We start from the raw sequence: 15,038 nt of genomic DNA, 5'->3' as shown, positions 1-15,038 counted from the left end.
AAAGACCATCAACCTTGTATGTTAACTCTACAAAAACCATCAATCTTGTAAATTTTTGCTTTTTGCTCTTGTTTGGATAAAAACTATTTAAGGTAAACTTGGTAAGTCATTTTGTTGCTTAAAGAAGAAAAATGCAATTAATGTTACATGCATCTCTACGTTTGCATGTGGACAAACACAACTTGAAAGCACTTCTTCAACATTCGCAATGACTAGAAAAAAATATACAATAACTTTTTCTTCTCAACCTCTCTGTATAAAAACTCTCTTGAAGAAGAAAGGTTGACAACACTTTTTCTTCCCAACCTCTATATATATAACCATTAGCAATTTTGTAATCTTTAAGCAATCCTCAAGCCCTAATTTGTTAGAAAGAACATAGTCTATCTTATCTTCATCTAACAAATACATTCTAATTTGATTGTACACAAAATAGTCATCTAGTAAGCTAAGAACCTCATATATGGTTGTGTTGTCAACAAAAGAATTTATGTTCGGTAAAGGATTTGCATCTTTTGGACATGTATTTACTTAAGTTTATATAATCACTGCGCATCCTCCTCAATTGGTTGTTAGATTTCTTGACCATAACCACATTAGCGAACCATATATTGCATATGATCTATTTTGCAAAGTGGACTTTCAAGAACTTGTTAACCTCTAGGTCAACTACTTAACAATGTTTTTTTATGGACTTTCTCTTCCTCTTAGCTATTGGTTTTGCTTAAGGAAGAATAATGAGCTTATGACACATGAATACGTGATAATGTCTAACATATCTATCGAACTCTAGGCAAACACATAAGAGTTTCAAGTTAATACTTCCTGAATTTATTGTAAAGTGTTCAACTTTGTGTTTGTCTTACTATATTTCATTAAGAGGGTGTAAACCCAACTAAAGTTTGCCTAATTGAAAGTAGGAAAACCCTATTTAAATTTTGATCTAGAGTAAGTGTTTCCTCTTCTAACAAATATGAATCAATCAGCATGAAATTTACATTGTGGCATTGTTCATAAGGTTTATTTTCATTGCTCAAGACATTATAAAAAAAGGTTCAATACTTCAGTTGATGAGTTCATTACTCTTCATGAGAGCATAGAGGACCTTCCTAAGAGGACGAAAACAACAAGAAGGAAAACCTCTAATCCATCATCTCTTAGTTTATTTAGTATTAGTTTATGTTGACTTTTGTTTGCGTTGACCTTGTTGACTATGCTTAAGTTGATTTTGTTGATTCTTTTGTTGTATGTTTGTTTTGTAGGATTGATTAAGACTATCTTGGAAGAGAATATCACTTATTTGGAGAGGAGGATAGACTTAGGCTTGGACCACACACATGAGGCACCTTTTTAGAGAGTTTGAAGTTAACCTTCCCTTCTAGAAGATCAATGGTGCATGGAGAGAATTAGAGGACAATGTAAATGTCTACCGAAAATCTTTCTTGAGTTTTCTTCACCATTAATTAATACCATATCTCTTAAGAACTAAAATGGGTTTTCATCGTCAGTTTGGTTTGATCCACTAATGTTTGGTTTCTTTGAAGAATAAGAAGCCACCTTTAAACTCTAAGCATAACTCCATTGTTGCTTTTAGATAAACTTTGATGGTTACAATTGATTTGTCTGTTCCTTGAAACTTTATCACCATATGCGATGTATAGATGATGACACCAAGCTTATGGAGGGCCTTACATCAAATTAGGATTGTTCGCTTTTATGAGAATGTACCAAACCATTATCTTCCAATGTGTTTCATTAGTACCAAACATGACTAACAAGTCAATGTAACCATAGGTGGGAACTTTATCTCCTTGGAATTCGAGTAGTAAGTCGTGATTGAAGGCTTGTTTATGATTGTGTCTGGAAGTGACTTATTTTCCTCTTACTCTATGCCATCGAGAGTTGCGAAGCTAGACACCATTAATTTACTAGCCACAAATCGTGATGCACACCTAGCACAAAATGTTTTGAAAGAGTCTACCAAATTCTTTGGCAAGGAATAATATCATTGTGGAGTTAGTCTCGTAAACATGAGGAGAAAGATTCTACAATGTATAACTAGGTCAATAGAGAAAAGATTTATCTTAATCATGTATGCCTTCAATTGTTTCAGAAGCCTTACTCTGTTTACCATTTTGGATAGATCGTATCTAATCATTATAAATGAAAGTTTTGGTCATCTTATACAGATGATTTTGTTATAAATGATTTTCTCCTTTATTTTTTTTTAAGGGTTTTCATGTATACATATTAAAAATTACTATCAACTTAGCACACAAAAATAATAAAAATAAATACGATTGTTTATTCTAGTATTATTCATTACAATAATATATAAAGTAAAATAGTAACTACGTATTTACCATATATCATTATAAAATCATTATATGAAAGATAGTGCATATAATTGTAGAAGGATTTCTCACTTAGTATATACATTTTATATTTCTATTTTATCAATCATAAAAAGAAGAATAGATATAAATTACTCCTCCTAAAACAAACTACATACTTCAACTACTCCAATGTTCAATTAAACTTAATGTTTAATTTAAATTAGAGATTGCATACATTAAATATAAAAAATAACAATAAAAACATTATATTTAAATAAATTTATTAAATTAATACAGATATTAATTTTTAATTTATTAAAACAAAACATTATAATAAAAAAAAGCAACACGTTTCTTTCACCTTAAAAGCAAACATGAAAAATACAAACACATGGAATATATCACACATATTTATACATAGTATATAAATTATATAAAATAAAAAGTTATTTCAACTTTAAAATTTAACTAGTTAATTTAATTAATATAATAAATTGCACCTTTATTTAAGCTGATTCCATTTAAATTGAACGGCTAATATTTATTTAAGCTGCTTCTTCACGGCAGAGTCAGTTTTTCAAAGTGCAACTATAAAGCAAAAACCAATTCCATGTTATATACCCAGACATAAATCCTACACGAATAACAATTTAAATCACTTGGAACAAGTAATAGCCTGACAACTTGCAACAAATTAGTAAATCCATGCCTGAATTAACATTTTGGTGTCAATTTTGGAGTATTGAAAATCAGCTTCCTCCACTGATCCTATCATTAGATGGTCATCAAATTTTGAAAAATGGGTCATAATAACATCCTTGCGGCAAAACCTATTGATTCAAAAAGTGAATTCTCAAAGCCACTAATTAGTAGGTACAATTAAAAGTGTTTCAGGATGCTGACGGGGTAATAAACTCCAAAACTATCTTCATTAATGTCTAAAATAAGGGTAAAATAATCGAAGACCTATCCTATTACACTTGGTTTTTAGATCCTGATCACCCACCACCGTCCATAAACAAGTTTATCCAGCTAAGAACATCAATAATTTCCAATACATGTCAGACTTTCGACTCCAACGCTAAAAGTATCTTCTTTCTTGGTCCCTGGAACAAAAAAAAAAAAAAAGTGTAACCATAATGTGTTTAACTAAATATGGGAATTACAAATCAAAAGAGCATACTTGACAAGAAAAGGTACAGAAGAATGGAGTTACAACACCAAGATATATTAGTCAAATATTTATCATAGGATCATACTAAAAAGCTATGTCCGATAAAAGATGAAGTATACCAAACTAAACGGGTAAAATAACCTAACATGTAACTTGCAATACAACAACCGATATCTCAGGAGGCCTAAAAAAGATACAACCATAAAAGGAGCATTTGTAAAACATCACAAAGTGCTACATGAACTGTTCAAATCCTAATAAAATCTCACGGCAACTGACAACAATAAAGATTCCATCATTTCTTTCCCATTAATACAAAGGAACTCTTAGACATCCTTCACGCAAAGCCAATTTTTACCAAAACACCAATGATTTGCTCACCTATCAAATTTTTTACAATGTAAATATATTTTCTGGAGCAAAGATGTTTTTACAATACACTGGATTCTTTTTCTCTCCTTATTTTTTACTTCTCTCAACCCAACCAACTTCAAAATCTATCCATTTTCTACTCATTATCTTTTCCCATGTATTTCAAACTACGTTCTTCAAAAATCTTCATCTAAACAAAGCTTAAAGGTCATTCCATAAAAAGGAAACTACCAAGCAATGCATAATAAAAGAAATGAGAACCGGTTTCAGAACTCAGTCTGTACATCACATAATAGTGGAATTCCATAATGGACTTGTCTAAATGGAGCTTTATTGCTGGAAGTGTGACACTGAAAATAGAATTTACATGAAAATAGGATTTACAATCACCCCGGCTTTTCCCAGATGCACTAGCCCTGACTTTTCCTAGATATCCAGATCCCAAATTTTCGAAATGCCTGGCCTCAGCTTTTCCCAAATGCCTGGCCTCAACTTTTTCTAGACACACGGGCCCTTCGATCTAAATGCACTGGCCAGGACTTTTCCCAGATGTACCAGAGACCTGAATTTGCTCTGATGCCTTGTCCCAGCTTTGTCCCAGAGGCACTACCATTGTCTCCGTCAAAATGTCATTTTTCAAGTTTAAAAAGTTTGGGTCCCAAATAACCTGCTTTGCTTGCCATGAACTTTCTGAATGATAATTATTCCAGCTATCCAGCAAAACTGTTTCTCTCCAACTTCTCTAGTATCTCTGAGCTCATTTTCCAAGTATTGTTTTCAAAGAGCTTGATTTTGTTTTTTTAAATTTCTAATTCGACTCATGATCGCTCCACCTATCTAGATTTTCTCTCCAGCTTCTCCAGATTCTGTGCTGATTTTCCAACTATTGGTTTTGAAAGAGTTTGATTTTTATGTTTTTAAATTTCAAATCACACTGATGATGATCATTCCAGCTATCTAAATAAGCTATTTTCTCTCCAATTAAGGGGATGCTCTTAGCTGGAACTTCAGAACTTGACTCTTCTAAGTTATAACTCAGCAACCAACCATTCTCCATTTAATTTCTAGCCCAAACTCCAAAATCGGATCAGCAATTTCTTCTATAGAAAGGATTCTGAATTTCCTGATTCCAGCGCCCTATGTTGAGTAGCTTCATTATTTGAGATCCCAATCCCATTTTTACTGTGATTCCCCACCAAAAACTTGCATCATGGTTAACGGTGGATGGCTATTAATGGCAGTAAGCCAAAATAACGCCTATACTAAAAATATAAAACACAAAAAAAGAACACTAAAGCCAAATACAGAAGAGTAACACGGAACAAAATAGAGGGCACAGAATGCAAAATAAGAACAGAGCATTAGAGCCAAAAAAATTGGAGGGCAAAGTGCAGTGTAGCTGCATTGTTGAGCTTCCACTCCAATCTGTTACAGAATCTTCCCGACTGACAGCTTACAAATGTCTCCAATTTGATATTTACCAAAATTGCAAGCAGCAGAACCAGGTAAATATTGGCAACTACAACTAGCCTTTTTGACAGAATGCACAATAAGAACAGACCATTAGAGCTAAAAAACATGGAGGGTGGAGGGGTGAGGGCAGCGTAGCTGCATTATTGAGCTTCCACTCCAACCTTTTACAGACTCTTCCTGACTAACTTACATTGCATGTCTGCAATTTGCTATTCACCAAAATTGCAAGCACTAGAACCAGGTAAATATTGCCACTACAATTAGCCTAGGAGGAGAAAGAGAAATAGCATGCTCAGTGTAGAAAAGCAAAGTATTAATTTTAGGAGCTTTAGTTTCCAGTTGTTTTAGTACTTGTTGGAAATCTCACAACAACTAGAGATAAAACCTATTTACAATATAAAAATAGGGTGCAAACATCATCTTACAAGTTGGTTTTGTGAGGAAGAAATAGGCTTTAGCTCACTTCTTAATATGGTATCAAAATTGAAAATCAATTTGCTTCTACTGCTCAACTTGAGTAGATGGCACGTTACTCCCGTCTTGCTCAAGGTGATCTTGGAAACCTTGGCCAAGGAACCATACTTGAATTGAGGCATACCAAGAGAGATAATTTTTCCCATTCAGCTATTCAGAGATAATGGTCAGAATTCCAGAGGAGACAACAAGTCCAAAGGACATTTTCATAAGAAAAAACCAATAAAAACAATGAATAGAAAACCCTAGGTTTGATTAGAAACCCTCTAAGACATTTCATGCTGGAAAAGGAGAACCCAGGGTTAGAACAACAATGAGGTCTTGTGAAACCCTTTGAAGGATGCACGTTGCTGCTATGGTAAGAGGAGGGCGACGTGTGGACATCACATGCCACACAACAACGAATAGAAAGTGAGTGTGCGTGAGGTGTGGAGTAGAGTCTACTTCCAAGACTGGCAGGGTTGGCAGTCGCATGGAGAGATGCTCTAATCTGGGCTCTAATCTGGTGGTCACAGGAGAAATTTGTGATGGTAGACGGCAGAGGACAATGGCACATGGTGGAAAGAATATCAAAGAAGATGGAGTTCTTGGTGTTTCCGTGCAGTTGGCATATGCAGTTGCGGCTCTATTCTTGGGCTCATGTTGGGACACATGGCATTGGTGTTGTTCTCTGAAGCTAAGGGTTTTATTGAATTCTATCACAAAAAATTGGATTCTTGGAATGCACAATCTTCAAATCATAATCAAATCATAATATATAAGTGGGTACCCACCTCACCTTAGGAAGCCAATTTTGTAAGGTTCAGTTAGACTTAAAGTCTACTTTCTATGTACATCATCAAATGAAAGCTAAATGTCTAATCTTATCCAAAAACTTATTTGAAGGGTTACGCTGAAAAATGTGCAGTTACCCCTCCACTTCAAATGAACCGAACTACCAAAGTGGAGTAAATATTGCACGTTGCTGCATAAATAGGGCCAATTTAACACATAAGAAGTCCATAAAAAATGCAGAGTATAAGATGCATTCCAAGTAGCAAGCATTGACATGAGTCACATTATAATGGAACTGCATGACATTGCCATTGGAAACAGACAAGCATGAAAAGTACAAAATTCCAATACTAGCTCAATGCATACCATTGGTATACCCATAGCCTTGAGATCTTCGTCATTCATATGATTGAGTGCTGTCATATCAACCTGAAAAACAGGTTTTGCACAGAAATATTAGACCTTGATGGTCAAATAAAAAACCAGTCAAGGCAATGAACTTTCTCTAATGGCAGAAAAAAGTTAAAAAGATGTATAGCATACTTCTTCAGCCTGAAAAGTAATAAGGTACTTTTCAAGACCCACGGACTGCAAGAAGTCATCAATTGAAGAATCAGCCTGTAAAACAAGAACCAGAATTTATATCTTTTAATTTCCCATTATTTAGTAAGAGAAGGTTAACAATTGCATAAAGAAATATGGGGCAAAATCTTTGCCAAGTATGAACGTAAAAATTAAAACTAAAAATTTACAAAACACAACAAAAAAATTAATTAAATACATACATGATTGAACACAAAGTGGCCACCAACAAGTAAATTAAGGGAGTGTTTTTTTGGAATATGGATTTAGGGGAGTGGATTTGAGGGGAAAGAGAGGTGAAATTGGGGTTCTTGGATTAAGGGAAAGGTGGTGAGGAAGGAAGGGATTTGAGATGAAAGTTTATGAAAGTTAGTGAGTGATGTGATGGATTTGATACATCATACATTAAAAAAATGTTTAATTGTAAAAATGGAAGATTACCAATTTACCCTTGGTTATAAAAGTAACTTAAAATAAAATTTTAACTAATTTAAATTTTAACTCCTGTAAACTAATTAATTTTAGCTTCTGTAAACTAATTAATTTTAACTCCCTAAATATGTAAATAAAAATACATGACATCAACAGTGAAAAAGAGAAAACACTCGGGCCAAATATCTAATTATATAATGTGTGTGTTGTCTTTCTCCCCTATTCTCTGCAGTGGAGCGAAGATCACATCCACTCTGCCCCACAAATCATTCTGCCCAAATAATTTCAAATCGCCTGATCCAAACAACACTTCCCACCCGGATTTCAATCCTCTACTACAGTAAACATCCGGAAACAAACACAGGCCAACAGCTTAACATCTGAAGCTACCAGTATCTTGAAGTAAATTTGAAGAGAATTATTCATATCCACCATTATAGTACAAGAACACGATCTAGTGTATATATCTCAACCAACAAGAAAGTGTGATTGAATGCCAAATCAGAGCTACCTTTCACCTCCTTCCACCAGAAATATCAAACAATACCACTACTATAGTAAATGTTGACTTCGACAATACTACAACTTACCAGCAGTACCATATTTTTACCAGCATATATCAGTCCTCATTATGTGCAAAATTACTCTGACAAAGGTCATGTAATTTCAATTATCTCCCCGTTTTTAAATTGTGACATTTTAGAAGTTCAATCAATTGGACTATCATAATCAAATATGGATGAACTTAATTTTCACTAAATTAAATGGTTAAAATATCAGTTCATATATAATATATAATTTTTTTATATTATATAAATGAAATATTATAAAGTTATGTCTATAGTAAAGTGAACTTGATTGTTATTCCTAGTAATTTTCTAAAGAATATTTATACTCTACATTCATCCAGTCTTGTTGCACACACTAGAGGCCACCTATGCATGTACCTACTCAAAGAACTATGAAGGAAGAAATTGAAACAGACTCCAGATCAGTTCTTCAAGCATAAATGTCCTAGCATATCACCAAATGCATCACCAGTTTAACCGGAAATGTAATAGGAAGTACAAATGTGATCAAGAATAGGTGATGATCTGACATTACATACGATAAGAGGCAGTCAAAACAAAAAGTTCAAATTGACAATTAAAGCCATGACATGACAAGAATAATACCTTCCGTGACTTTTTAGGAGCTGGGTCAGCTGGCCTTTTGATCTGCGCTGCAGGGGCCTCAACACCAACACTTTTACTGCTTGGTTTAACAGCTTTTGATTTTGGCGGATCAACACTGGTAGGTTGTACTGTCATTGTCCCTGATAACCTTTCACGGAGATCCCGCATCTTCGGAGCATAACTCTTTCCACTCTGAGATGCAGGTTGAAGACCTTTCCTTTGAAGCTTGAGGCGCAGATCTTGAGCACTAACCTTCCGATCTTCACAATCACAAGCCATTAACAAACAGTCAAAACCCATAAAAAAAACTATTGGCACCCAATAAATCTAGCAACAAATAGTTGCTTATATGAGAATAACTTTATCCATACTAGTGATCCGTGGTTCATCATCATCAAAGAGATCATGTTCCCACTTATCATCTTGCCTCGACCTGTAATTTAATAAGGAAAATTTAATTTTGATTATATCATTAAGTCATAATCGGAACAAACATGCAAAAAACTGATGTTCATGCTAACTAAAGCATTTTAAGTACCCAATCAAGTACACTGAAAAAGCAGATGAACGAAACTTGGTTTCAAACAGTGTTTTAAATCCTGGATAGGAGAGCGTAATGGTTGATCCCAAAAACACTAAAGCATATAGTGGGACAACCACTCTTCTATGTATTTTTTTATTTGGGATGACAATAGTGTGCTATAGCACCGGGATAGTGCTTTAGCAGGGCAGCCCTTGGTTGCTGTGGACACCTCCACGTGGAGCATGTTCTGAAAAAGAAGTCTTTAAAATAGGTTTTATGGGTAGTGCTGGAGGGCTCTTTCAGAAACACTTTTTATGTTCAATATATAACAAGAACACTTCACATAACCATGCATTAGATGAATTAAATATGTAACAACTTATTAAATGACAGAATCATAAATAGATATCTACCAGTCGACAACTCTTCACAGAAACATAGTTATTCAAATATAAAACCAAGCAAAGAAACAGAATGAAGGTTGTGGGAGAAAGAAAAAAACTTATAAAGCAATAGGAAGCAGATGTGTACAGGAGCAAAACAGCTCTTTATTTATGTATGACAAAAGTTAAAATACACCCATGCAGATACAGCAGCCTTTTGAGGCATCAAAAAAAGTCAAACATAGTCTCCAAAAGGGAGAGAAAAAGTGCGATCAGAAAAAAAGTTGGTCAATAAAACCAACTTTTTTATTGAATATAAAAAAGATAAATAGTCAGTTCAGTACACCATATGACATAATTTATTTTTAATACAATAAGAAAAAAAAAATAGATGTAATACAAAAACTTTAAGTTCATTAATCTTATTTGAACTTCGTTAACGGTTGAGGTAATTGAGCATGTGTTTGGTCTTCAAATAATTGTCACATGTTTATTCAGAGAAAACTAATGTTAATATGTAATTAATGTTGAAGGAAACCACTAAGTATTTTAAACATACAAAATAAAAGGTAAAGGGTAAAAGGCTTCTTTCAAGGTTAATTACATATTAACATTAATTTGACTTTTCAATAAACACAATAGCAGATACTAAAGACTAAATGTGTGCTCAATTACCACATTCATTAATGGAGTTCAAACAAAACTAAAGGAATTAAAGCTTTTATACTAAGTTTATTCTTTTTTTCTTATTGTGCTAAGAACAAAATATGACAATATTTATTGTAATGAACCCATATACTACCTACCAGACCTAATTTAAAGGTTTTTTTAGAAGATGCTGTAGTACCGCTATGTTGGCTGATTCAGCCACTATTCTGGCAGCTCTCTCCACCACAACACTGAAATGCTTCGGTATGCAGGTGTCCACAGCGGCCAAGGACTGCTCCACCCCACTAAAGCAATATCCTGGCACTATTCTTTTCTCATCCTTGGTTTCAACTTCCCATATAACCATAGGTTAATTCTGACTACAATTCTTGTAACTTTGAAATTACAATGCTAACATATGATATGGAATTATTTCTATGAGCATCCAATATAGCACCCTGAATGCATAGTAAAACTTGCCAAATAATCTAATTTATGTAACTTTTATGTGCAGAATGATCAGGTAAAAAAAAAGTAATATTCTGAGTATATACAAAAGAGAATGCAGTTAACCAAAACAGTAACCCACAAATGACCTAAACCTGTACATGCCCAATCTGAGGCATAAGTTCATCATGGTTGAATATATTTACGTGAAAAAAGAAACAAAATAAATTTGAAATATCCTCCACACAAGTCAGACATCTAATAATACATCAGACCAGAAAAGAAAAAATAGTCAATTCACCTAATATTTTGCAACTACGTCAACTCTTAATCTGCACTGCAGTATCATTTAACCAGAAATCTATAATTTTCAAGGGATTAGTGACAGATACCTCACATACTACTAAGTTCTGACAAAAAATAAAGGGAATGGCAGTGGGTTTATGACTCATGAGCAAAGGTCAAGAGGAAGGGAACAACAAAGTCTTATCTCTCTACGTGAGGTATGATGTATAGATCACATGATGTCATTTGGCTAAGTAAAAGACCATAGCTTCAGTCAGTTTATATACCATGAGATCCCTCTTTACCACTTCCTTTAGTACCCTTTTGGCCACCCTCTCCTCCTCTTCAAAGAACTAAAAAAACTATAAACTACTCTTCTATGCCAATCTCTACTCATACATAATCTTTTCGTACCCTTTTTTTTCTTGTATGATCACACATTTGTCTTATAACATTTTCTACGACCTTTTTCTCTTGCCCCTTTAAAAACTTGTCCTTGAGTTTGGAGGTACTTTGAGGTCACAAATAATTCTTGATGCCTTTCTTCATTTAAGGCATCTCACTCGGGCATCCTATGTTTGACATCCTCATTAATTCAACATCAGTTTGTAGTATTTACCACATATTTAAACCTAGAAACACACATTACAATATCTTTTCCCATTTTTTACTTGTCACATTCATGAAAATTTCTAGTGACCACCCAAATATATGGCAGCAGAGCAGTGATAGCAGCACTATAGAATAATGGCATTTCATAAATTCTAAAAATCCACTATTGTGACTCCAGTGTGGTTCAGCTTCCGTGAAAATGGCTATTATGGTCACAATGTAGGGCATTGAATTGTTCGGTTCTCCCCTCCAAATAACTACTTCTCAAGATCCCTGAGTACGTGAGTATTATCAAATGGTACGAAAATTGGTTGTTAATATATCAGAAAGGGCTTATGAAGGGTTCTAACAGATGGAGGATTCTAACCAACAGTATGCTGAGTAAAGTGTTGAAGAGTCACAAAGAGGTCAGCTTAAAGGGGCATTGTTATGATAGGGACTTGGATATGGGAGAGGAAGAGGGCAATGGAGTAGGGAAGAGCTATTGGGTGACCTCTCTATTAACTGTGACAAAAATAACTATTTAGACAAACATGGAAAGAATGTTCCATGTGATCTGCGTAATTTACATTCATCAAATGAACTCAATGTAGAACTCTTATTTTCATACAGTTACATCTAGGTAGCTGTTAAAGACTGACAAATATAGGAAATATCTGGATGATCAGCAGCTATAAGAACTAGCACACTTTCCCCTCATTAACTCAGGGTGGCAAAAAGAACCAAAACTGATCATACACCCTAGTCTGTATATAGAATAACATTTATGATCATAGTATTTCATGCTTTTAATGGATGGGTGATGGACATTGGGGGTGTGGAAAAGGAAAAAACAAAGAGAAAGAAAATGGAAAAAGAATTGTTTTGAATTAATAAAAAAAGAGAGTAAGAATGAGTGAAATGTGATATATATTGCCCATAATTTAATTCTATTTATTATTATAAATAAAAATATTAACACCATAATCAAATATGTTTCCAAAGACTATATACTTACGACATAAATACCATACCAATCCAACCCATAATCTTTTCAGAAGCTAGTTCAATCAAAAACGGGAATTATCTAACCTCTACATGCATCCCAATCACAAAGGTGGCCAACATGCGGTCAAATCGAAAATCACAACCGAATTTAAAACCTCGCCAAAAGCATAAAAAATCATCACAAAAACACGAAGTAAGAATTGCAAACCTCTTGCCGGTGATTTGACGCTGTTGCTGGTGCCGAGTAGGGCCACTGATACCATTCCCATTTAGGCGTTCCTTCACGGACCTCCGCCCTCCATTCTCCACGCGATCAGCGTACATTTTCCGCGATTCACTCGGTTCAAAATCGGAAGAAGAATCAACCTCAAACCTATCAACCCTAATCTCGAAGCAGAGAGAGAGAGAGAGAGTAATACGCAATGGAAGTGACAAACGCAAGGCTCGGTGAGGAAGGTGCAGGGTACCACAATGCGGAAGCGTGGCAGATAATGCAAACCCTAACACCCCTTTTTGTTCGTCGCGAAAGGGTGTTGAATTCTGAAAGGAAAACAATGACACGGTTTTTTCTGAGGAAAATGGAATTTAAAGGAAAAGGAAAAAAAGGTTCAGGATTGGAGAATCGGAAAAGTTGAATGCCTGTGCCTTTGTGTTGAGAGAGGTTTTGTTTTTGCGAAGAGAGAAAATAAAAATTGTTGGGAACGAAAGATGAAAGGGATCCTCTAGATTTCGGGTTATTTGTTTTGGCGCCCCCTGGGGAAAACATTGCAAACGACAGCGTATCACACTAGGGAAAAATAAAAGCGTAAAAGTGGTGTTTGGACATAATCAACTCGTAAAACCCGTAACTCGATCGAGAAATGGACCTTGAAATTTTAACTGGATTATTTAGTTGATCTAATTTAATCAATGGATTAAGCAGGTTTTAGTTGTGAACCTATGGGTTTTCTTAGTTTTTATATTTTTATATAAGAATATTAAAAAGTAAGATATGCAAGTTATGAAAAGTAAAATTAAATATGTGTATAAGTTAAGTGTGCTTTTATGGTCCAGTAATTGTTGAATTGTAATATAAAATCATAGAAAAGGGAAATATGACGTTGAAAAATGTCTTTTTAATAACTTAATATACTATTTTGAATAAATAATTTTTATTTAAGAACTTATAATTATATTTCTAAAATGAGTAAAAAACTTACATTTTAAATAACATTGGCTATTATTTTAATCCTCCAGTTATACACATGATAGCAAAATTGTTAAATAAATTTGGAGCCAAAATAATCATAGTTGTAACACCCCATTTATTTAATAAAACTAAATAAAGGATATGTCACACAATATAATATAAGAAGTGAGGATAAAAGAGTATAACGTCACTCCTACAGATATCCCAATTGCATTGCTTAGAGGACAAACAAAAGAGATACACCACGATGTCGGGTACAAAGTGAAGTAGGAGAATGAAAATGACTTAAACCAATTTCCGGAGAAAACAATACATGGGCCTTAGCCCTAAATGAAGAGCCCAAAGGCAGAAGTCAACCCAAAGACTAAGCAGCGGAACCATCACCTCCCTGTTGACCATGGGTGTTTCCCGTATTTGCTCACATCAACAAGTTGATGATCATCGCAAAAGAGAGTACCACACAGCAGGACACACAACAAAAACAGAAGGGTAAGCTAGAGCCAAAAGTGGTTTTATCATGCAATCAGATATGCTTTCACAGTCAATTATACATACATCACTCAAGCATGTTATGACCTTCCAAAACAATACACTAAGACTCGACTTATCCGGATACATATAACCTGGTCGGATTCAGCGGATGCTTGCACTTGTGGTGGATACCTCTGCTCACCCTCGAGCTATGTGTTACAAGTGTTACAATGAATCAATTTTCCCTCACCACAAGATTAGCCCTTAATGAATTTCAGGCTTCCTGCTACTCTCACCACAGGAGTTAGTCCGCTCTAGGTGAGACTAACTGACTCCTTAGAGTGTCAGGATGCAACCTTACCTTGAATCCTTACCTAGTTATACAGATGGGGCACCACCATGGGCACCCACTAACAGGGGCCATGGGATTACGTTCCGACCACTGAAGCATGACCCTGAAAATCTCACCTAGAGATCCCAAGGAATTACGAACTGACACGGACCAACATTCTTAATCAATCAAACAGATTCAGCATACATACACACACACACACACACACACACACACATATATATATATATATATATATATATATATATATATATATATATATATATACACACACATATACATCACATACAGTTTCTCATAATTCATCTCTTGCGTATTCCCAGCCAAACCATACCAACTCATTATTCTC

At 34.6% G+C, this 15,038-nt stretch overlaps 1 protein-coding gene across 1 annotated transcript; it reads right to left on the bottom strand.

The window, feature by feature from the left end:
• Nucleotides 1-3,030: 3,030 nt before the first annotated feature.
• On the bottom strand, nucleotides 3,031-13,406 carry LOC114166885 (Usher syndrome type-1G protein-like). Its single transcript, XM_028051763.1, has 6 exons — nucleotides 12,886-13,406; nucleotides 9,164-9,225; nucleotides 8,793-9,052; nucleotides 7,147-7,221; nucleotides 6,970-7,032; nucleotides 3,031-3,442 (listed from the first exon to the last, which is right to left on the bottom strand). Exons 1-6 carry the CDS (start codon nucleotides 12,999-13,001, stop codon nucleotides 3,398-3,400), a joined length of 621 nt encoding a protein of 206 aa, XP_027907564.1. The 5' UTR covers nucleotides 13,002-13,406; the 3' UTR covers nucleotides 3,031-3,397.
• Between the last annotated feature and the right edge of the window lie 1,632 nt (nucleotides 13,407-15,038).

Source organism: Vigna unguiculata, chromosome 10 (assembly GCF_004118075.2).
Source record: "Vigna unguiculata cultivar IT97K-499-35 chromosome 10, ASM411807v1, whole genome shotgun sequence".
In the NCBI taxonomy this organism is placed as follows: domain Eukaryota; kingdom Viridiplantae; phylum Streptophyta; class Magnoliopsida; order Fabales; family Fabaceae; genus Vigna; species Vigna unguiculata.
The sequence above is the reverse complement of the archived record's forward strand: the minus strand, read 5'-3'. Positions and strand labels throughout refer to the sequence as shown.

Coding starts and splice junctions, on each gene's coding strand:
- LOC114166885 (XM_028051763.1), bottom strand. CDS start 13,001: ATGTACGCTGATCGCGTGGAGAATGGAGGGCGGAGGTCCGTGAAGGAA. Junction 7,222..8,792: donor CTCCTAAAAAGTCACGGAAG/GTATTATTCTTG, acceptor CTTGTTTTACAG/GCTGATTCTTCAATTGATGA. Junction 7,033..7,146: donor TTACTTTTCAGGCTGAAGAA/GTATGCTATACA, acceptor CCTGTTTTTCAG/GTTGATATGACAGCACTCAA.